This window comes from Eleutherodactylus coqui, chromosome 5, assembly GCF_035609145.1.
Source record: "Eleutherodactylus coqui strain aEleCoq1 chromosome 5, aEleCoq1.hap1, whole genome shotgun sequence".
NCBI lineage: Eukaryota > Metazoa > Chordata > Amphibia > Anura > Eleutherodactylidae > Eleutherodactylus > Eleutherodactylus coqui.
In genome coordinates, this window is record NC_089841.1 from 72,117,019 (window position 1) to 72,139,278 (window position 22,260).

Here is a 22,260-nt window from a genome sequence, read left to right on the forward strand (position 1 = left end):
TGCGGTGCTAACAGCATGCACCTGCTCAGCTGATTGGTCGGGGTCCTGAGCAACGGACCCAAGCCGATCAACTATAGATAACCTATCCTAAGGACAGATCATCAATAGTATTTCCCTGGAAAACTTCTTTAACTACACAGGATGTACACTTTCATTCTGTGCATTCAGAATTTGTATGGAGGACGGTCAGGAGCTGATCTAGAGGAAAATAGATAGGACAGATGCCTCACAATATATGCATACCTTCATTATAAATCACACCTGGTAATAGAAATATTTTAGAAAAATACTGGCATATCTTATTGCATAACCCTTTTTTGCTCAATCTATCCCCTGAAAACCTAAGATAACATTAAGGAGCGCTAGAAAAGTCAACAACACATTGGCACCAAGTTAGCACCTAGTTGGCACCTAGTAGATTGAAAAGAGGATTAACACAAAAACAGACTGCCAAAAATTAGCTGCTGTCACGTATTGTAGGTTCATTCATGTGTGGCCATATGAGGAGCGAATGTGTGACTATCACCAAAAGACACTTTTAACCCCTTAGTGACCAAGCTTGTTTGTGCCTTAATGACCAGGCCAAATTTTGCAAATCTGACACATGTCACTTTAGCATGGAAAAACACCAGAAAGGTTTTGCATATCCAAGCGATTCTGCCATTGTTTTTTCGCCACATGTTGTACTTCATTTAGGCGGAAAAAAAAGACCGATAGAATGTGTTTATTTATTAAAAGCGCCAAAAATTGGGAAAATTTTGAAAAAAAAATCGGCATTTTTTTCACATTTCCAACTGCAATATCTCAAATATGTGCAAACATAATATAGAAATTTTTGCTAAGATATATATTTCCATCCGTTTACTTTATTTTGGGTGCACATTGGAAAAACATTTGCTTTTTTTTAACCATTTAAGAGACGTACAAATTTAACATTACTTTTCAGCATTTTGAGGAACACTTTGTTTTCCTACACCAAGCCAAGATTGGAAAGGCTCATAGGAGTCAAAATGATAGATACCCCCACAAGTGACACCATTTTAAAAACTACACCCCTTGACATATTCACTGAGGGGTGTCATGAGTATTTTAACCCCACAGTTTTTTTTTAGAAGTCAATGCAATTTAGAGGAGAAAAACTAATATTTTTGCAAATATGTCATTTTAAAGACAGGACTTTTTTCTATAGTACACATGAAAATGAGGATTTGCACCCCAGAATGGATACCCCTGTTTGTCCCGTGCTCAGAAACATACCCATTGTGGCCCTAGTATTACGTCTGTATGCACAATGGGGCCCAAAATGAAAGGAGCAAGCGGTGGCTTTCGGAACAGAAATTTTGCTTGAAGGAGATTTAGGCCCTATTGCACACTTGTAGAGCTATTGAGTGACCAAAACGATGGAGAACGCCCACAAGTGACCACATTTTGAAAAGTAGACCCATTAACAAATTTATCTAGGGGTACGATGACTTTTTTGACTTCACAGTTTTTGAATGAATCTAAGCCAAGCCGAAGGAAAAAAATTATAATTTTCATTTTTTTGGTAATTCTGTCATTTCAAAAGCAGTTTTATTTCTACAGCACATATATGAATGAAGACTTGCACCCCAAAATGGGTACCCCTGTTTGTCCTGTGCTCAGAAACATACCCATTGTGGCCCTAATCTTATGTCTGGATGCACAATGGGGCCCAAAATGAAAGGAGCAACCGGTGGCTTTCGGAACAGAAATTTTGCTTGAAGGAGATTTAGGCCCTATTGCACACTTGTAGAGCCATTGGGTGACCAAAACGATGGAGAACGCCCACAAGTGACCACATTTTGAAAAGTAGACCCCTTAATGAATTTATCTAGGGGTACGATGACTTTTTTGACTTCACAGTTTTTGAATGAATCTAAGCCAAGCCGAAGGAAAAAAATTATAATTTTCATTTTTTTGGTAATTCTGTCATTTCAAAAGCAGTTTTATTTCTACAGCACATATATGAATGAAGACTTGCACCCCAAAATGGGTACCCCTGTTTGTCCTGTGCTCAGAAACATACCCATTGTGGCCCTAATCTTATGTCTGGATGCACAATGGGGCCCAAAATGAAAGGAGCAACCGGTGGCTTTCGGAACAGAAATTTTGCTTGAAGGAGATTTAGGCCCTATTGCACACTTGTAGAGCCATTGGGTGACCAAAACGATGGAGAACGCCCACAAGTGACCCCATTTTGAAAAGTAGACCCCTTAACGAATTTATCTAGGGGTACGATGACTTTTTTGACTTCACAGTTTTTGAATTAATCTAAGCCAAGCAGAAGGAAAAAATTACGATTTTCATTTTTTTGGCAATTGTGTCAATTTAAAAACAGTTTTTTTTGTACAGTGTACATAGGAATGAAGACGTTCACCACAAAATGGATACCCCCGTTTGTCCCGTGTTCAGAAACATACCCATTGTGGCCCTAATCTACTTAAAGGAAACATGGCTAGGCCTATAATGGAAGGAGCACCCGTTGGATTTCAGGGTACAACGGAATAAATTCCAGGCCCTATTGCCCACTTGTAGAGCCATTGAGCGGCCAAAACAATAGAGAATCCCCACAAATGACCCCATTTTGAAAACTAGACCCCTTAGCAAATTCATCTAGGGGTGTACTGCGTATTGCGACCCCACAGTATTTGAATGAATCTAAGCAAAGCAGAAGGAAAAAATTACGATTTTCATTTTTTGGGCAATTTTGTCAATTTAAAAACTGTTTTTTTTGTACAGTGTACATAGGAATGAAGATGTTCACCCCAAAATGGATCCCCCCATTTGTCCCGTGTTCAGAAAGATACCCATTGTGGCCCTAATCTACTTACAGGACACATGGCTAGGCCCATAATGGAGAGAATGCACGCTGGATTTCAGGGCACAACTGAATAAATTCCAGGCCCCATTGCCCACTTATACGGAAAAAAAATTGATTTCCTAAAAATAATCCCCCCCCCCCGCCATCCCCATTTTTTGGCATTCCCTAAATATTAGATAAAGGTAATAATATAAACTGCGTTTTATGTCTGAAGACAGGGGTAATTACAAAGGCTGGTTGGGTTGGGCACATGGGGCAAGAAAACCGGGTATTCCCCCTCCTCTCATGCTTTTTGGGGGGTATTTCGTAACCTCAGTGGCGGGGATGGGGTGTAAAAAGTGGCGCTCTGTGAGGCTTTGTAATCTTGCTGCGGTGCAGCGGTCTCCCAGAGAAGGCGCTAAACAAGCTGCTCCTGGAACTGCAAGAAGGCGAGCGTTCCTGGGGCTTCTTGTAAATTACGGATTACAGGTAGCGGTCTGAATAACGCCGGGCTCACACGGCCATATGCAGAATCCGCTTGCAGAGGCCCGCAGCGGATTCCAGCTGTAGGCCGGCTGTGACCCTGCCTATGGCCGCGTAATGTACTGCGCATAACTGCCTATTCACACAGGCGGTCATGCGCAGTACACCATTGTTTGTTTATATTTCACGCGCCGTCGCTTAGAGATGACCCGGGTACCCGCAGCCCACAATGTATTTGCACATGGGCTGTGAGTATATTCGCGGTCATAGAGCACAATGGGCTTTAGGTCGCTGATATTCGCAGTAAAATATAGCATGCTGTGTTCTGTTTCTGCGAGTCGATTACGTAATTCCGACCCACTGACTGGGGGGAATTGTGTAATCCAATGCATGCGATTGATCCGTGGATTACCGCTGATCAAGCGCATGCAGAACCCGTAATTCCTCTCCGGTCATGCGTGACCGGCCTAATGTTAGATCGCTACTTTATCACGTGACCGGGGACCGCTCAACGAGGCCACCCGTCACTGCTCCAAGCACTCAGCGACCATTGATCGCTGGGAGCAAGGAGATTTAAAATTTCCTGGGCTCCCCGGCTCCTGCGAATGTGTCCGGTATTTTGCCGGCTGGCGCATGCGCAGCAGCCGGAAGGGTCCATGGAGGATAATTGCATCTGGATTCAAATACGGAAGCCTCCGAGAAGATGTTTCATCTCCCCCCACCGATCGCATCGGTGAGGGGAGATGAAACTGCCACTTTTTAAAGAACTTTTACGTGATCGCCATTATGCATTGGATAACGGCGATCACGTGACCAGTAACCGCATACCGCGGCTCCCCGTGACATCTCCAGGCTCCTGGCTACTTTGGTAGCCAAGAGCAGGGAGATTTTAAATTTCTTGGGCAATCTTTCACTTTTGCGCATGCGTCCGCCATCATGCTGACGGGCGCATGCGCCAAAGCTGGGGTAAGGTCTGCGGATCAACATCCCATCAGGGAACAAATCCGGGGTACGTAATTTCATCCCCCCTAACGGATACGATCCATTGGATAACGGCGATCGCGGTACCGAGGACCGCTCACCGCGGTCCCCGCTGACATCTCCTGCCTCCAGGCTACCTACAGGAGCTGGGAGCCAGGAGATTTTGAATTTCCTGCGCCGCCGGGCCTTCTGGCATGCGGCTGACGTAATGCCACCTGGGGCGCATGTGCAGAAGGACGGCTTCGGGGCCCGGAGGACCAGGATAGCGGGAAGCAGTGCGGCGGACCCGGGTGAGTAATTTCAGCTGCCCTGATGGATCTGATCCATCAGGGCAGCTGAATATGTAACTTTTTTAAAACTTTTTTAAAATTTTTATGCGATCGGCGCTATCCATTGGATAGCGCTAATCGCATTGCCGGGGGGGGGGTCCCCGCAGCCCGGGATGACAGCTCTATGCTGTCGGCTACCTGCGGGCACCGACAGCATGGAGCTGTCACGTCCAGAGCCCGAGGGGCTTTATTCTCTTAGGACGCATGTTTTTACATCCTCAGAGAATAAAGCCCACTTCGGGAGGACGTAAAAAGGCTATGGCCCGGTCGTTAAGGGGTTAAGAGCTGTTCTACAGGAGAGTCTTTTAACCTCTTTAGGGTACATTTACACGAGTGCGAAACTTGCACGAGTTTTGTGCGTTGCAAGATGCACAAAATTCACATGAATATGAACCCCCTTCTTTTGAATGGAGTCATACACATGAGCGATGTTTTTCCTAACAGCGATGCTGCTAGGATTCCCGGTGTCTGAGCAGGTTCAGCACGCAGTTCGCTAAATTGGCTGTATAATACAAAGAAAAGGGCCTCCCCTCGGCTTACTTCTAGCCAACATACTATATTTTAGTCTGGACTCTGGGGCTGCGGCCTCGCCAGACAAATTTTGTGACCAAGGAGCGAATATGTTTGAAAAAAGATCTGTGCAGCTTAATGGGGAATGCCTGGCATATATATAAAAACCTCAGCAGGGCGTCCATGTTAACCGTGTTTATCCTACTCCCCCAAGATAGAAAAATAGGGTTCCATTTCCCTAGATCCCTTTCTAAATTTTCTAGGAAAGGTTTGAAATTCAGGTTGAACACGTCTGCGGGGTCTTTTGATCGCTTTTTATTGCATTTTTTTTCTCGGAGGCATTGTGACTGAAAAAGTGCATTACTGGCGTTTTTAATTTTTTTTTCGGATTACGTTCACTGTACGGGTTAAATAAATTGCTTCTCTGATAGGTTGAACTTTCATTAAGGCGGTGATACCAAATATGTAATTTTGTTTTATGAGTTAGAATTTTTTTTATTATAGATATGGCAAAAGGAAGGTGATTTAAACTTTATTACTTTTTTTCACAATTAATAAAACTTTATTGATCTTATGTTTACTTTTTTTTTTTAGCCCAGGGGACCACAACTAGCGATGCTTTGATTGCTCCTGCAGTATGATGTAATGCTATAGCATTACATTGCATTGCATCATACTGCAATCTGACAGGCAGTCTATCAAGCCGTCCCCACTGGGACAGCTTGATAGGAAAGTCTTCTAAGGCAGCCCTGGGACCTTTCAGCAGGCCCCCAGCTGCCATGACATCTGCACATCTCCGTGCGATCTCATTGTGGGGGGCCGGTACAGGATTCCCGAACATCATTCGGGGGATTTAAATGCCGCTGTCAATTCTGGCATTGTGTATTTTATTTTCTGGATGACATTCATTGTGTGGGATAAAGGATTACTTTGATAGATCAGACTTTTATAGATGCAGCAATACCAAATATGTATATTTTTGGTTTAGATATTTTTTAATCACAAATAAAGAAAGATGGCATTTTTAAAACTGTTACTGCTTTTTTTTCTAATTATTAAGAAAAACTTTTTAAAACTCATTTTGACATTTTTCTTTAGTCTCCATAAGGGATTTGAACTTTTTATTGTTTGAATGATCCTGCATATAAAACCCAAACCATAGCATTATATTATACCATGATCTGACAAGCAGTCTCTGACTAATGCTTTGCTGATGGACCATGGGATTGAACCTCACCATCAAGATGGTGCCTGATAAGCATCACACATGGGGCTACACTGCATGGAAGTGGCTGCAATATAGAGAGTAGACCTCTAGAGAGTGTGACAAGTAATCAGGTGAGGGGAGCAGAGATAGAAAAATATGTTTTTGGCAGAGTGGCCCTATAATATAAGTGTTAAAGGCTTGGAGATCTTCTACAGACCCATCCCAGATCGTCAATATATCTTTTGCATCGATCCTGTCAATCCAGGATGGTAAAAAGTAATGAATCTAGATCCTAATGCACCTACGTATAGGTTGGCAAAGCTAGGGGAACTCTTGTTCCCATGGCTGTCCCAAGTGTTTGGAAATAAAGTTTTGAATTAAAACTGAAAAAAAAATATTTTTCTGGATAAACAAAATACTGTCCAAAATATTTTTTTTCCTAAATCCTCGGGATAGTTGGGTCAGTTTATAAAAAGGCCGAGGCGACATGAATTTCTTGATCATAAGGTATTTTGGAGTAAAGGGCAGTAATATCCTGAGTCACCCAATAATAAGAGGGCTTCCAACTCATCCCAGAAAGTCATTTTTACGTGAGGGAGTGTCTTCAAGGAATCTAGATTAATAATATATTTCTTAAGAATGATATCAATATATGAGAGATATTAGGTGTAATGCTATTGATGTCAGTGGTTATATGGGCCTGCCAGGGGGTTCTTATGTATTTTCAGACGATGATAAAATACAAGTAATCAGGGATTCTGAATGATAAGACTATCTGTCCGGCTGTTTGAGAGGCCCACTGCCTTCGAAACGTGTCACTTGCAGATTGCAGGTTTAGAAAATTACGTTATCATTACCGTTCATCATTCCAATTCCCATTCCTTAGCTGGTGGTTGTAGCAGAGTCCTAGTTTATCCATGTGCTCCTCTACTTGTCTGACTACCAGTGTCATTGGCCGGTAGCACCCTCCTGACATCACATTTATGTGACAGCGCATCCTTGTTTCTTTCTCACTCAGAGCTCTGCCCACCTTTGTTTTTTTTCTGTATATTACATGCAGCTATTTTTTGTGCAGATCCACGCCAATATCCGCAGCATATTTTGCACTACAGAGTTTGGTTCAGACCCGCAGCGAAAACAATGCCAAAATCCAAACTATTTGGTGTGTTTTTTGACGCAGCAGATTTCACCCTTTCAATTGAATCCACATTGAAATCCAGATTTTGACACATTTTGTGATGTGGATTTTCCACTGTCACCAATTTCACTACATGTGAACGAACCCTAACAACGAGCTCCACTAATCTGCATGCATACTCTTTTCTTTGCTCTCTGCTGTGCACATGTACAGACAGCTCATACTCAGAATAAGGCTGAGTTCACATCAGAATTATTTTACCCGTTATTAATGGACCCATCTTTTTATCTCTTCAGAAGCAAAAAAAGGCACGTGTAGATGATACAAACTGAGGCAAACATCCGTAAGAGAAAGAAAAAGATCGTTTCTGTTTGCATAATTTAGACATCCGTTATAATCAGTTTTTACTGGAATCAGTTTTCTTTAAAATCTAGTTCTATTTTAGAACTGCATTTGTGCAGTGTATTAACCCCTGAGTGACGCCCCTATAGTGTTTTTACGTCCTGAAGCTGGAGGGCGAGTATGGAGGGAGATTGCGCTGCTATCTCCCTCCATGCATCGTGGGTCTCAGCTGTTTCTAACAGCTGACACCCACGGGCAACATCCCCGTAGCTGATCGGCGCTGTTAACCCTTTAAATGCTACTGTGCGAGTGTCATGGCAGCCGGGGACCTTCTGTAAGCTCTAAGTATGCCTATCAAGTTATCCCTGTGGGTGGCTTGATAGACTGCCTGTCAAATCGCAGTATGATGTAATGTTGTAGCATTACATCATACTGCAGGAGCGATCACTGCATGTTGTTGTCCCCTAGGGGAACTAAAAGAAAATGTAAAAATAAGAACAATAAAGTTTAGCTAATTACCATATATACCTGAGTATAAGCCTAGTTTGTCAGCACAAAAAAATATGCTGAAAAAGCTCCCCTCGGCTTATACTCGAGTGAGGTAAAAAAAAAAAAATTGATACTCACCTATCAGCTGGCATCTGTGTCCCCGGCGGTGCAGCAAGGCGCCACAGTCTTTTCCCCGCTGTCTTCTCCTTGGCTTGCTTTTGAAATCCCCGCTGTCAGCGCTGTAATTGGATCAAGCGTCGGCCAATCACAGCTGGCGGTCGATAAACCAATCACAGCCATTCAGTGATGTTATTCTGAATGGCTGTGATTGGTTTATCGAGCGCCCGCTGACGCCGGGGACAGCATAGTGCCGGGACACAGACGCCAGCTGATAGGGGAGTATTGTTGTTTTTGGGGTTTTTTTACTTACTATATACTCGAGTCAATAAGTTTTACCATTTTTTTTTGTGGTAAAACTTATTGACTCAGCTAATACTCGAGTATATACGGTATTTTAAAAAATAGTAATAAAAGTGAAAAAAACCTTTTGCCATATTTGCAATAAAAGAATCTATATAATAAAACAAAAATACATATTTTATATCAGTGCGTCCGTAAAAGTCCGATCTACCAAAGCAATGCATTATCTACTGCGCACAGACAGCGTCGTCTGAAAAAAAAAAACCCTGCCAGAAATGCGCTTTTTTGGTCACCCTGTCTTCAAGAAAAAATGTAATAAATAGCGATCAAAATAACATATGTATTCAAAAATAGTACCAACAGAAACTACAGGATGTACCGCACAAAATGAGCCCTCTTACAACTATGTCAACAGAAAAATAAAAAAGTTATTGTGCGCAGATTATGGAGACAGAAAATAATTTTAAAAATTAAATATATTTTTAAAAAATACAAGTAGTACAGCAAAAAAAAGAAAACTATACAAGTTTGGTATCGTAGTAATCGTACTGACTCATAGAACAAAGTAATCATGTCATTTTTGTTGTAGTTTATACGACTTAGAAACAAAACACACCGAAAGATGGTGGAATGTCATTTTTTTTCCGTTTTTCTCCCCTTAGAAATTTTTTTAAGTTTTTCGGTACGTTATATGGTACTTTAAATAGTACCATTGAAAAATACAACTCGTCCCGCAAAAAACAGGTCCTCAGACAGCTACATCGATGGATAAATAAATAAATAAAGGAGTTATGTTTTTTTAAAAGAGGGGAGGAAAAAACAAAAATGGAAAAAACAAAAAAGCTCCGTCACTAAGGGGTTAAACAGATCTGTAAAACGAAATACAAAAGGAATAGTTTTCATTTGTTTTTGTTCCTCATATAGTATAATGTAAAGAGAAATGGAAAAGACCATTCCGTCCGGTTTTCGTTTTTGGATGGGAAAAAAAAATCCTGCAGGTGAATCTTTTTGCTGTCAAAAAAAGGAAAACCAAACGGAACAGATGCAAACTGAAACAAAAGTCCTCATGAAATCAACTGGACCTTTTTTATTATTTTTGTTTTTCTCTTCTTAGGACAGAATAGAAAAGCAGAAAACGAAATCCTGATGTGAACCTAGCCTTATAGTGCCATCTTGTGGGTGATTTTAGTAACGCCATCTCACTGTGAGTCACGCACAAACCCTAAACAGAGGCACACGCAAACACATGTATACCATATGAAACACACACACTTACGTTCCTTCGAGGCTTTCTTTCATGGTTACTAGTAGGTGGGCACAGCAGGACAGGACTGCTCCAGGCAGCAGTGATTCAGAAACAAATTAGAGACCTGTCAATCAAGCCAAAACGGGAATATTCAATGGTGAAGTCGTCAAGTAGACACTCCCCATGCCAGAGTTAGACATGTCAACTTACTTGGGGAGGCACCCTATTTTAAGCCTTTCTCACCCAGTCACCCTATGTCAGATGGTTTTCACCCTATTCCTAGGGCGGGAGACTAGAAGTAGGGTGCAGGTGAAGCAGAAAACCCAAATCAGCCATTATCTATTGGATTAAACCACTAAATAGTGTCCTGTACATTTAAGGTACCTTTACATGAAATGGCTATCAGCCAAATTATTAAACAGCATGTATGCAAGTTCTTGGATGAGAATGGAGTAATTAACCAGAGCCAGCATGGGTTTGTAACAAACAAGTCATGCCAGACTAATCCAATGCAGACTTTTTAAGACCTCTGACATGTTTGCTGTGTGTTCTGATTTCTCCACGTTCTTTGGCATCCAAGCTTGTGACGTCGTGACTACACTGAATATACAATCATATAAATTATTACCAGAGCCTTTGGCGGTAAAATCCATGTAGTCGTATTACTTTCCCATCAATATCCGGAGGATATGTAAACCTCAGTCTGGCACTAGGGAACAACACACTCCGTGTGATCTGCTCGCCATTGTATAATGTAACCTGCTTGCTCTTCACCTTCCTCATGATAATGTAATCTGAACTGCTTTTCATTATCTCATTCCTCGCGGTAATCTCTTACAGTGGATGTATTGTTCCCGCTTCCCATTTTAGCCTTCTAACAATCTTCAAATCAAAGAGATACTGAGGTAAATATTAGAGAAAGTGATAAGAACAAGAGGGAAATGTTACTTTATGGAAAAAATCATTATCATAGGTCATAGGCGACGCAGAGACGCTCTTTCATCTTTAACACTGAGGCCTTTTTGGGTTGTCCGGGACTTTTTGGATTTTTTTCTGTTGATGACTTGTCCTCAGAACAGGTCAACAATAGATGATCGGCAGGGGTCCGTCACTCAGGATTCTTGCAAATTAGCTGATTCCCGGCGTCACTACAGACAGTGTAGGATGCAGATTGGGCTGATCACAGTGTGGCAGCCCAGGTTGGTATTAAAGGCACAGCTCCCATTGAATTCAATAACCTCATCTATGCTTTGAGATTGGTTATCAGTAGAAAAAAACAACAAGTCCTGGACAACCCTTTTAAATTGTAAGGGCCTATTCCTAAAGGGTTTCAGGGTCACTATGGCCATGGACTGAGAGATGTGCCAAAGGTTGCACCAAAAATACATTGTGTGTGCCAGAAATGGCACCAAATTGTGGTGCAATCAAACTTTCTAGTGTCTGGAGCCCTGGTTATAAAAGGGACCTTTTTGTACAGAGACAGGTCTGAGCAGAGTGAGCTGGACGTACTACTAAAACTGAGCCTGAGGGAGCTGAGGAGAACTCTGCCGAGGAGCTGCTGCCTGCGGGAGTGAGCAGAGATAACACTGGGCTTGGTAACCGATGATTGCCTGTAAACAAAGGCCAGCAAGAGAGGAAGGGAAAGGCCATGACACTGCTCCTATTGGAGGTGAGCTGCAGGACTGCTATACAGGACCAGGAGATTGGTGGTAGAAGATGTGCTCACAGACTGTCTGGGTCAGTAGTAGTAGCGACTCCTGCCCGACTAAACTGTAAGTAAGTGAGACCGGCCTCGGTCAGACTAAAGGTTGACCTATTGAGTAGGACTGAGACTGGTGGATTTGGCTTGTAGTTACAAACTGAAATAGTGCCACTGGAATGCGAGCCCATACAATATTGATATATCTTCTGGCGTTTAGACACTGTGTTCGACGTGGACTGTGTTGTTAATAGCAGAGCGTCAATCCCTTAAATAATGGACTGAGTAAATTATATTCCTGTTTAACAATATTTAATTCCTATTAGCATCATTACTGTTGTTACTTATTGTGCATAAAGTGTTATTGATTCTCAGCCTTACTTAGCCGTAGTCGGTGTTAGGAAGACCTATGGCAAAATTAAATTACTGCTTGTTATTAGAACATTGCTCATTTTCATTTTCTTGTTCACAAATAAATATTCCATATTTTTGTAAGGGCGCTTACCCACTGGCGATTTTTTTCCTTTGCGTTTTGCGTTTTTTCTGAAGAGCAATTAGTATAGAATGTGTTCTTGTCCATTGGCGTTTTTTTTTTCGGTCCGTTGCAATTTTTCACATAGGAACTGTCAGTTGCATATGTGTCCTTATTATATGTGTCCTTAAAAAATGCCGCGGAAAACGCACCAAAAACGCTGCGTTTTTCACGCACGAAAATCGGCAACGCCAGTGGGTAGGCGCCCTAAGGCTGCCTTCACCTTTGCGGGTTGGGGTCCATTTTCCTGCTCTATTATGGGAGCATGAAAAGGGGATCACCTGACTAAATGGATCCATCTTATGATGGAACCAAACAGCACTGAACGGATGCCATCGATTATAATGGGGTCTGTTTGATTTCCAGTTGGCTGTCCGGCATTTTACCGGATCTGCGACGGAACCTCCAAACAGTGGTACCAATACAGGTATAAAAGCATCGTTGCATCGTATCCTGAATCTACACATCTGTGGTTGAGACACTGCTGTAGGGATGGCTGTAGCTAGTCCACTGTTGTGGGATATCTAAGAAAGGGAAGAGGGACAGCAATGTGCACTAAGCTCAATATGTCACTTTTGTCTCATCCCAGCAAAGCCTCTGAAAAACTCTTTATAAATTCTAGTATCCTGCCATGGTGCCTGAATAAATAGTATTATATAGTGTCCAGATACATAAATCCACAGTGCTGACATGAACTGACCAATGACACACTTTGTACATATTACCTCAGCAAATTCTCCATACAGTATTCAGGCAATGCTATATAATGCCCTGATAGTACTGTACATGATCCCATTGAATTTTTCCCTTTTTTTTAAAATGGGAAGATGGAACAATACTTCTGTAGCGCCACCTATTGGAAGGCAGCAGGGGTATTGTCCCATCTTCCATTTGCATATTTCCCAGAAGAGCATGGATGGTCTTATAAGTCTCCTCTCACACCTCCTTAAGGAGAAATGATACTGTTAAGGCGCATTCAGACGACCGTATATCGGCCGGGTATTCACGCTGGCCGATATACAATGTCCCTCTCTGCAGGGGGAGGAGACTAGAAGAGCCGGGAGCAGTGCTCTGAGCTCCCACCCCCTCTCTGCCCCCTCTGCACTATTTTCAACGAGGAGAGGCGGGGTGGGGTGGGGCTAATTCCCAGAGTTTAGCCCCACCCCCATCCCGCCTCCTCTCATTTCAAATAGTGCAGAGGGGTGGAGAGGAGGCAGAGAGGGGGTGGGAGCTCAGAGCACTGCTCCCGGCTCTTCCAGCCTCCTCCCCCTGCAGAGAGAAACGCCGTATATCAGCCGGCGTGAATACCCGGCTGATATACGGTCGTCTGAATGCACCCTTAGGTTGTGCTGCTGGGACCTGTAGTTCTATGATGTTCCAGGAACACACTGCTACATGTGTGGGATAATTGAGCTGGCTGGGTGTGGAATTCTCCAGCCAGCCAACCAACACTGGTCTGCTGCACATATATACCATCCCTCTGGCTAGACGATGCTGGTTTTCCAATACCCTGGTGTTTGCTTCCATGCATGATGTTCTGTATGGGGTGGACAGTGACATGCTCTGTGGGTTTGTGCAGGTGGCCAGACATGTGGGAAAAGTCCTGTTCTGCATGGTGTGTATTCCTTGGTGTGTTGTGTTCTGTCTGCTTGCATCTTTAGGGCTATTTAGGTCCTCAGGTTCCAGCGTGGGGACATCCCTACTGGGATGATCACCCAACTTGCAGACAGGACTCTTGGAGTAAGTTGTCTTGTGAGAGTAGGGACCCACAAGACAATGAGGAATTCTTGTTGTGGGCTTAAATGTCAAAATATGAACCAATACCTTGTACCATATCTATTCCATATTTTTATGCTTGCAGGTATGCTAGGTGAGTGCTTTGAGCATTTGTCAGTCATTGTGTATGTCTGCTCATGAGTCCAGTTTGCAGTTTACTTTATAACTGGTGCAGTATTTAGCATGTGTGCTCGTTTTCCTATCTCACTCCTTCTCAGTCTTTCCCTGGCTTTGGCTGAAGTCAGAGCGTGGAGCTGGATGACCGTTTGTCTGAGTCTTCTCAAAGCTAAGTACAGCAGTTATTATCTTTTCATCTAGTTTGCTGTGGTTTTCTCCTATCCCACATAGGGTCCGCTAGTGATCAAGGTACGTGGCCAGGTTCGCCCATCTCAGGGCGCGTTACCTATGCATAGGCAGGTCCCAGAGGCGTAACTTGAAGTTCCCGGGCCCCTATGCAAAACTTGTAACAGGGCCCCCAACTATAATGCTTAAAGGGGTTGTCCCGCGGCAGCAAGTGGGTCTATACACTTCTGTATGGCCATATTAATGCACTTTGTAATGTACATTGTGCATTAATTATGAGCCATACAGAAGTTATAAAAAGTTTTTCACTTACCTGCTCCGTTGCTGGCTTCCTCGTCTCCATGGTTGCCGTCTAATTTTCGCCGTCTAATGGCCAAATTAGACGCGCTTGCGCAGTCCGGGTCTTCTTATCTTCTCAATGGGGCTCCGTGTAGCTCCGTGTAGCTCCGCCCTGTCACGTGCCGATTCCAGCCAATCAGGAGGCTGGAATCGGCAATGGACTGCACAGAAGCCCTGCGGTCCACGGAGGGAGAAGATGCCGGCGGCCATCTTCACCGGGTAAGTAAGAAGTCACCGGAGCGCCGGGATTCAGGTAAGCGCTGTCCGGTGATCTTTTTTCAACCCCTGCATCAGGGTTGTCTCGCGCCGAACGGGGGGGGGGGGGGGGGGGTTGAAAAAAAAAAAAACGTTTCAGCGCGGGACAACCCCTTTAACTCATAGTACTGGGTTCCCTATATGGAGAAGAAAGGCCTTATGGGCCCCCTAAGGCTCCTGGGCCCGGGTGCAACAGCATCCCCTGCATCCTCTATAGTTACGCCCCTGGCCAGGTGCCTTCCCTGGTTTCATTTATTTAGGGACAGTGTTTTCCTTGTTGCACTTGTCTGTATGTTTACCCCTGTTTGGTGGGCATTTGTGTGAGTGTTTCAGGTAATAGATCTGATGCGTCGTGGTTGGACATAACAGATACCCTTCCTGACTCCCTTTTACTAGCAACACTAGAAATATGAAACTAGTAAACGAAACATCCCTCATATGTAGTCCTGCTCTCAGTTGAAGATCTGTTACAGTGTATCAGTCTAGCTCTCGGCACCCTCCCAATATCAGAGAGATTTGTGCTGCTGCAGTGTTTAGTTAGCAGAGGGTTCTACTATTGACACACTGTAACAACAAACATGGAGAAGTAATTGAAGCTTGAAGCAGTAATCTGTTATTATTGATTACTGTAGTTTGGATCTGGAATTGCATTGCTTTTTAGCTACTAGCCAACAGATGGCGCTTTGATTTCACATAGTGTAATTGTGCTAGCTAAGCGAGAGGTACTAGTGTTTGAAATATATAAAGTTTAATGAAACTTTTTAGAATTGCATTACTTATTATTTATATTATGTATTGTATTTTATTAACATATATTGCATTATTTGTTGTTTGGGATAGTTATTGTACATTACAGTGTATCACCTGCCTTTTGAGATACCTAACATTTTAATGACACCTCTAGAATTTATTGTAAATGTTAGCATATAATTAGCAGGTGTATAATTTGGCAATATGACGATTTCTATTGCTGGAAACCCATTATGGAAAATGCATAGGTGTCCAGAAAACACAACAATGTAACACAAAACACTATAAAATTTACTATCTATCTATCTACTCATATCTATCTATCTACATCTATGTATCTCATATCTGTCTGTCTATCTATACACATATACACACACAGACGTATCTCTTATACCTTTATGTAAGTAGTGTCCTATTATTTCGTATCCAAATACTACCTCTGAACTCACATCCTCCCCCCTGCAGAAAGGTGTATTTACACTGGTGGTTGGGATGTAGGTCTATGAAGAACTGACCATTTTACATGCAATTTCACTGCAATTTTCATGCATGTGATATTTTTTTTTTAGATAAAAACGCAGTTTCCATCAGATTTACATCTGTTTTCACGTACATTAAACAAAATTGCAAGTAAGATGCTTTAAAAACAGATAATACTTGTGACATAGTTTTTCACACTCCCATAGAAAGCCATGGACCAGATTCGCAAAAAAAAAGAAAATAAGCAATTTTTCCAACCCCAGACCATTTATCCGAGAGAAACATCGCTCATATGAATTAACCCATTCCAATGAATGATTTAATTTTCCATGCAAGTTCTTTCCATCTTGGAATTCCATTGCCCCTGTGAATGCAGCCTAAGGTCTTATTCACACATTAGTGTTTCATCAGATGTTTTCATCATTATTTGTAATCTAAAATTTGGAATGGAACCTACAGGATGAGGGCGTATTCAGATGTCCGTAGGGGCACCTACACTTGGCACAGAGCACAGGAGTTTGAAAAAAAATCCCGGGGAGATAGGTGCTGCCCGATCTTTCCTGCACGTAGTGTTCACGGCTCGTATATTTTCCCGCCTGTACAATTAACGGTGAAAACGAAACCACTAAAATCCATTGATATCAGTGGTTTCGTTTTGTTCCATTATGTCGCTGTGATTATCACAGCTGCATAGGGGGTGGGGTGGGGAGGGGAGAAACACGCTTGTCTGAAGACGCCCTGAAAGTATGATGGGTAGATTTGCCCCTCTTCCGTATTTGGGACCCACTCCTGGTTTTGGCTTACAAATACTGATAAAAAATTCTGTTGTGTGAGTAAAGCCAGAACACGGGCCGCTTACCATCTGAGGCTGGATTCACACGGGCGAGTATATTGGTCCAAGATATCACACTCTTAGGCCTCGGTCACACGGGCGTTTTTTCCCGCGATTTGCGCATGCGATCTGCGCATATATAGAACCATTGCTTCGCAATGGGATTGGACACATGGCCGCTTTTTATGCGGATGTCCGATAAATTATAGGACGCAAGGAATCGCAGATCGTGCCTATCTGCGTTCTGCGATTCCTTGTGTTCTATATATGCGCTCAATGGGGCCGGCGGCAGCAGCGCCGACCCCATTGAGAACATATACTATAAAGATCATTCTCCTCTGCCACAGCTGTAACAGCTGTGGCAGAGAAGAATGATGTTCGCCCATTGAATTCAATGGAGCCGGCAATACAGCCGGCTCCATTGAAAGCAATGGGCTGCGGGCGAGCGCGGGATGAATTTTTGGGAAGGGCTTAAAAATATAAGCCCTTCCCTGAAAATCATCCAATAATGTGTAAAAATAAAAAAAAAATATATACTCACCTTCAGCTGTCATTCAATAAGAGCTGCCCCTGATTGGTCCTTGCGCTGAGCCCATCAGAGGCAGCACTCACTCACCCATTCATGAATTCATGAATGGATAAGTGAGAGCTGCCTCTGATTGGTGAGGGCTGTGACCAATCAGAGGCAGCCCATTCAGCAGGCGGGGATTTTAAATCCCCGCCTGCTGAATACTACACAGAGCAGTTCAGGAGAACTGCCGGCCGGCCGCGGCTGAACTCCGGCTGCAGGGACAAGGTGAGTATATATATATTTTTTATTTTTACACATTTTTGGATGATTTTTAGGGAAGGGCTTATATTTTTAAGCCCTTCCCGAAAATTGATCCCGCGCTCACCGCCAGCCCATTGCTTTCAATGGAGCCGGTTGTATTGCCGGCTCCATTGAATTGCAATGGGTTGGACAGCGCTCCTTTGATCGGGGCCTATTCACCGAAAATGCTGCTAGCTGCAGATTTTTCAGGCGATTTATCAGCCCCGGTCACGCGATTTGCGGATGCGCATCCGTCATGTGTTCCGCAAATCGCGGCAAAAAACGCCCGTCTGACCGAGGCCTTAAATTTGCAATTTTGGACATGAATGCGATGCTTCGTTGCTTCCTTGCGAAGAATCACCCAAAAATAGGACGTGCACCAATTTATATATCTTGCAGCATCACATCACATCATAAGTCTCCTCACTCACTTTTCAGGTGTCACACCCCTTCTTGATTCTCTCTATAGGGAGAGATGATGCCATCCCCCAACTCACTCACCCCTAGGTGCCTCCACACACTTTTTGGGTGCTCTCCTTAAGGAGACACGACACCCCTCTTGACCCACATTACAAGCCTCTCACCAGGCAAGCCAGAAACCTACTGCACACTGATGAGGGGCAAGCACCCCAAAATGGCTGTCTATTCATGGATTCTGGCTTGGTTTCCTATTCCCAATCATTGTTTTACAGGCTTGTTAAATAGTCGTACATTGATTTGAAGGAATGCTGCCATCCAATAGGTGGCGCTGCAGAGGTATTGTTCCATCTTCCTTTTTGTATAAATTATCCAGAGAAGCATGCATGGCTGTATAAGTCTCCTTAGTCACTTTTCAGGTATCACACGCCATCTGGCTGCTCTCCTTGGGGAGAGACGATGCCATCCCTCGACACACTCACACCTGAGGTGTCTCCACACACTTTTTGGGTGCTCTACTTAAGGAGAGATCACACCCCTCCTGACCTGGGAGAGAAAAATCCTTCATTTGAATAGAAACATTGAAATCAACGGCGGAAATTTGCTAAGATGGGCTATAGAGTTCAAAGTCACATGAGATTTGTGTGTTTTGCAACTATAAGAAGTCGTTCGATATTTGCACTAGTGTGAGTGTGGCCCAAGGCCAGATTCACACAAAGTATTTGCATGCAAAATTTCTGGACACAATACGCAGAGAATAGAACCCATTGATTTCAATGGGTTTGCTCACATTTCTGTATTTTTTTGAGCGCAGTTCGTTTGCACAAATTAAAACTGAGCATGCTCTACTTTTCTGTGCATTTGCACATCAAAGTTTCCCATAGAAGTCAATTGGGGCGCGCAAATGAGCATTTAATATGCAAGGAGATACGTAATATGCTGCATAATTCCACTGGAAAAAGAATATATATGGAATTTATTAGATTAATTAGCCATTTCAATCGATGCGTCTTTGTTTGCCGCGCGCAAAATAACATGACTTGTGGGCCTAAAAAATACAGCAAATACACTGATGCATACGCAAAATAGCATTGTTCAATCCGCAACAACACTACACTCATGCACACGCAAATACGCATACGCTCGTGTGAATCTGGCCTCAAGGCTACACAACTGTTTGTTGGAAATATTGTTACTGGTCATTCATATGATCATTCTAGACCAATCATTGAACCTTTCAGATGATGCGTTGGAACAGGAAAAAAAATGCCTTCATATCGCTCCCCTAATCTAGAATACTATAACGTCATTATTACAAGTAACAATTCCGTGATTGTTTTCCTATTTGGTGCATTCCAGGTGCCGGACTACCAGCGCAGGACTGCTGTCTACAGACAAGTGCCAAAAAAATCCCATTTTTTGTCATTGCCGGATATGAGATTCAGCCAAAGAATAAAGGATGCGCTATAGAAGCCGTGTTGTAAGTCACTCCTATGTACTTAGGTACTCAGGTACATGTGCATCCTGTTTTAGATAAATGCTATGTTGAGGGGTACCCTACTGAGGTAGCAGCCCCCAATATGGTGGATTCCCCAGAGTCCATCAAGAATGGCAATAGGGGCCCTGCGGTGGGTGGAATGATGGCACCTTAAGTGTCACCAGCTACTTGTGGCGCTGGAGTAGGGCTCTCTACCCGGGATGGGGCAGGTGTAACTAGGGCGGTTTCTTGGCCCCTTTTGCCTTGGTTCTGATAATGTTTCCTATCAGAGCCCTTTAACATTATTAGGGAAAGTGGTCGGTGGCAGGAAGTGAAGAGCCAATCCGACATGCTGGACAATGGTGGTATTTATTGTTAAAAAACTTGTCCGGAACCCTGAACTAGTGGCCGAGTCGGAGGGCCTGACAGAGAAACTAACCTGCATGCCAAATATAACATGTTTGTTCACACTAGCAGTGTTCATTCCACTGGACTCAGACCCCTTTCTGGTTCCTGCACTGCCTGTCACATGCCCTTTTTCACCAGCCACAGCATCCACAATATAATGTACAAGACGGTGCTATAACTGGATGGCCTAGGAAAGCATGCAGCTCTGGATTCCACCTACTAGGTGTCTGCCATAAGGACAATTGCAGGGGCAGTGAAGGGAACATGGCAGACTCCTTTTCTGAGGGATCAGCCAAGGCCTCAGGCACCACATTGCAGGTGCCAAACAAATTAATGAGCCTGGTCACACTGCTTGCACCTTGTGGATAGCGGTCTCTTGCAGGGTACCCGTTGAACATAGGAACACATGGCTGATGCTCCAAGCAAGTTTTATTACCTGGTAACTCACATTGTTGAATGTCCAATCAAACAGCCTCCGGTTATTTGAAGGTAGGAGCAGAAGCCCAAAACATACAGGCGGCAAACACAAGAGTCCTAGAAAAGCCCAACTTCACCTTTCGATTTAAGCTCTGAAGGTGATTTCCCGTAAATGAACTTTCCAGACTTCCTCTAGGTGCGGCCAGGACTGTGATGCAATACCATGCCAGGGGACATGATAGAGAAACCCAGCTGGCATCAATCCTTCCTGGCAGCAGTCTCACTATTCTCTACATTAGAGGAGAAAAAAAAAGTAAGGGCAGGCAGCGCATCCCGGGAAAGAGATAATATAGCTGGTATACTAGTGGGCTGGATATGAGAAGAGGTGAAGAAGAAGATGACAATGAAAAGGTGCTGCCGGACTAGTACACTGAGATGTAAGAGGCTCAGTTGATATTTCCTTGGGCGGTATAAGTGCGACCTCTTTTGGCCATCATACATTGCTGCATTTTGTGTATTTCTTTTTGGAGAATTGCATACTACTTCCCATTGGCTGCAGAGGTCAGGTGGGATGTCTGAAGGACTGGAGATGTTAGAGAGGTGCATGAACTCGGTGAGCTCAGGCGGAAACTGTTACTGCACAAGTATCCTTGATAGACAACTACCTGGGATCCCTCTGTGTTTCCTTTTACTACACAGAATTCCCTTGCGCATTGTCTGTCAAGAATCCCTTAATCCTTAATATTTTATGTTCTCTTTTTCTCTTCTCTGCTTTAATACCTACCTTGGTTTGTGGACTGATTGGTGAAGTGCTTTCCCTATCCCAATCAGCAATTATGCAGGTTTATTCCGATCCCACCCTTATATGCATGCTGGTTATTCATCTGTATGCATGCTATGTGGACCTTTTTTTGGTGTTATGTATGTTTGGTCTAAGTCTTGTCCTGTTTGTGCCACCTGTTTGATAGTGGTTGGATACCTGAGTCTAATCCTGTCTGTTTCCTTTGCCCAATGGTCTTTGGGTGCCAGAGTTAAGTCCTGTCTATTTCTTTTGTCAATTGGTGAACCGCCATTGAACACCCTTTGTCCAAATGGGTTACTGGATGCCTAAACATTGTCCTGAATCTCCTCCATTTGAATGGGTTGTCAGATGCCTGAACAATATCCTTTATACTCCCTTCTCTCCGAATGCGGTTGGACGTCTATACCCTGTCCTGTCTGTGATGTTGGTGTGGCAATGGACTCCTATCTAATATGTGCATTTTCCTAACCCTTTTAGCATCACCATCTGCTAAATTCCCTTCCCTATCTTCTATCTAGGGACAGGCTAGATCCCCTATATACAAGATGTGGGGCCGTCCCTATCAGGACAATGTTCCCAGATTTTAGGCAGGGTCCGACAAGCCGTAGTTGGTTAGGGAGAGTATTCTCCCTTCTGTCTTATTTCTCTTGATTTTGTGATGTAATGCATGTTAGTCCACTGCAGACATAATTATGTCTTAGTTGATGTTTTAGTGACATCTGTGGAGGGCATCATAGTTGTGCCCTACACAAATGTAACACCATCAAAACTGTGGGGTTACTGCGTGACCCCTTAAAACTGCATGCTCTGTAGATCCTTCTCCATCTTTGTCCAGGTCACAAAGCAAACCCTCAAACAGGGCCTCCAATCTAATATTTGCTGACAAGCCACCACCAGCACCTCAGCCCACTTATTTTAGTACTGCTATGGTTCCTTCCATCTATATTATATTCATAGAACATGGCCTATTCTTAAGAAGGGGTAGATTTAGCTGGA

At 43.4% G+C, this 22,260-nt stretch overlaps 1 protein-coding gene across 1 annotated transcript in view; it reads left to right on the plus strand.

Moving 5' to 3' along the window:
* Window positions 1-22,260, plus strand: part of LOC136627528 (C-C motif chemokine 21b-like) — a 75,094-nt gene that overhangs the window by 39,938 nt on the left and 12,896 nt on the right. Inside the window, exon 2 of the mRNA XM_066602715.1 lies at window positions 19,520-19,640. Coding sequence (XP_066458812.1) covers window positions 19,520-19,640 — 121 coding nt within the window. The remainder of the gene's footprint in view (window positions 1-19,519; window positions 19,641-22,260) is intronic.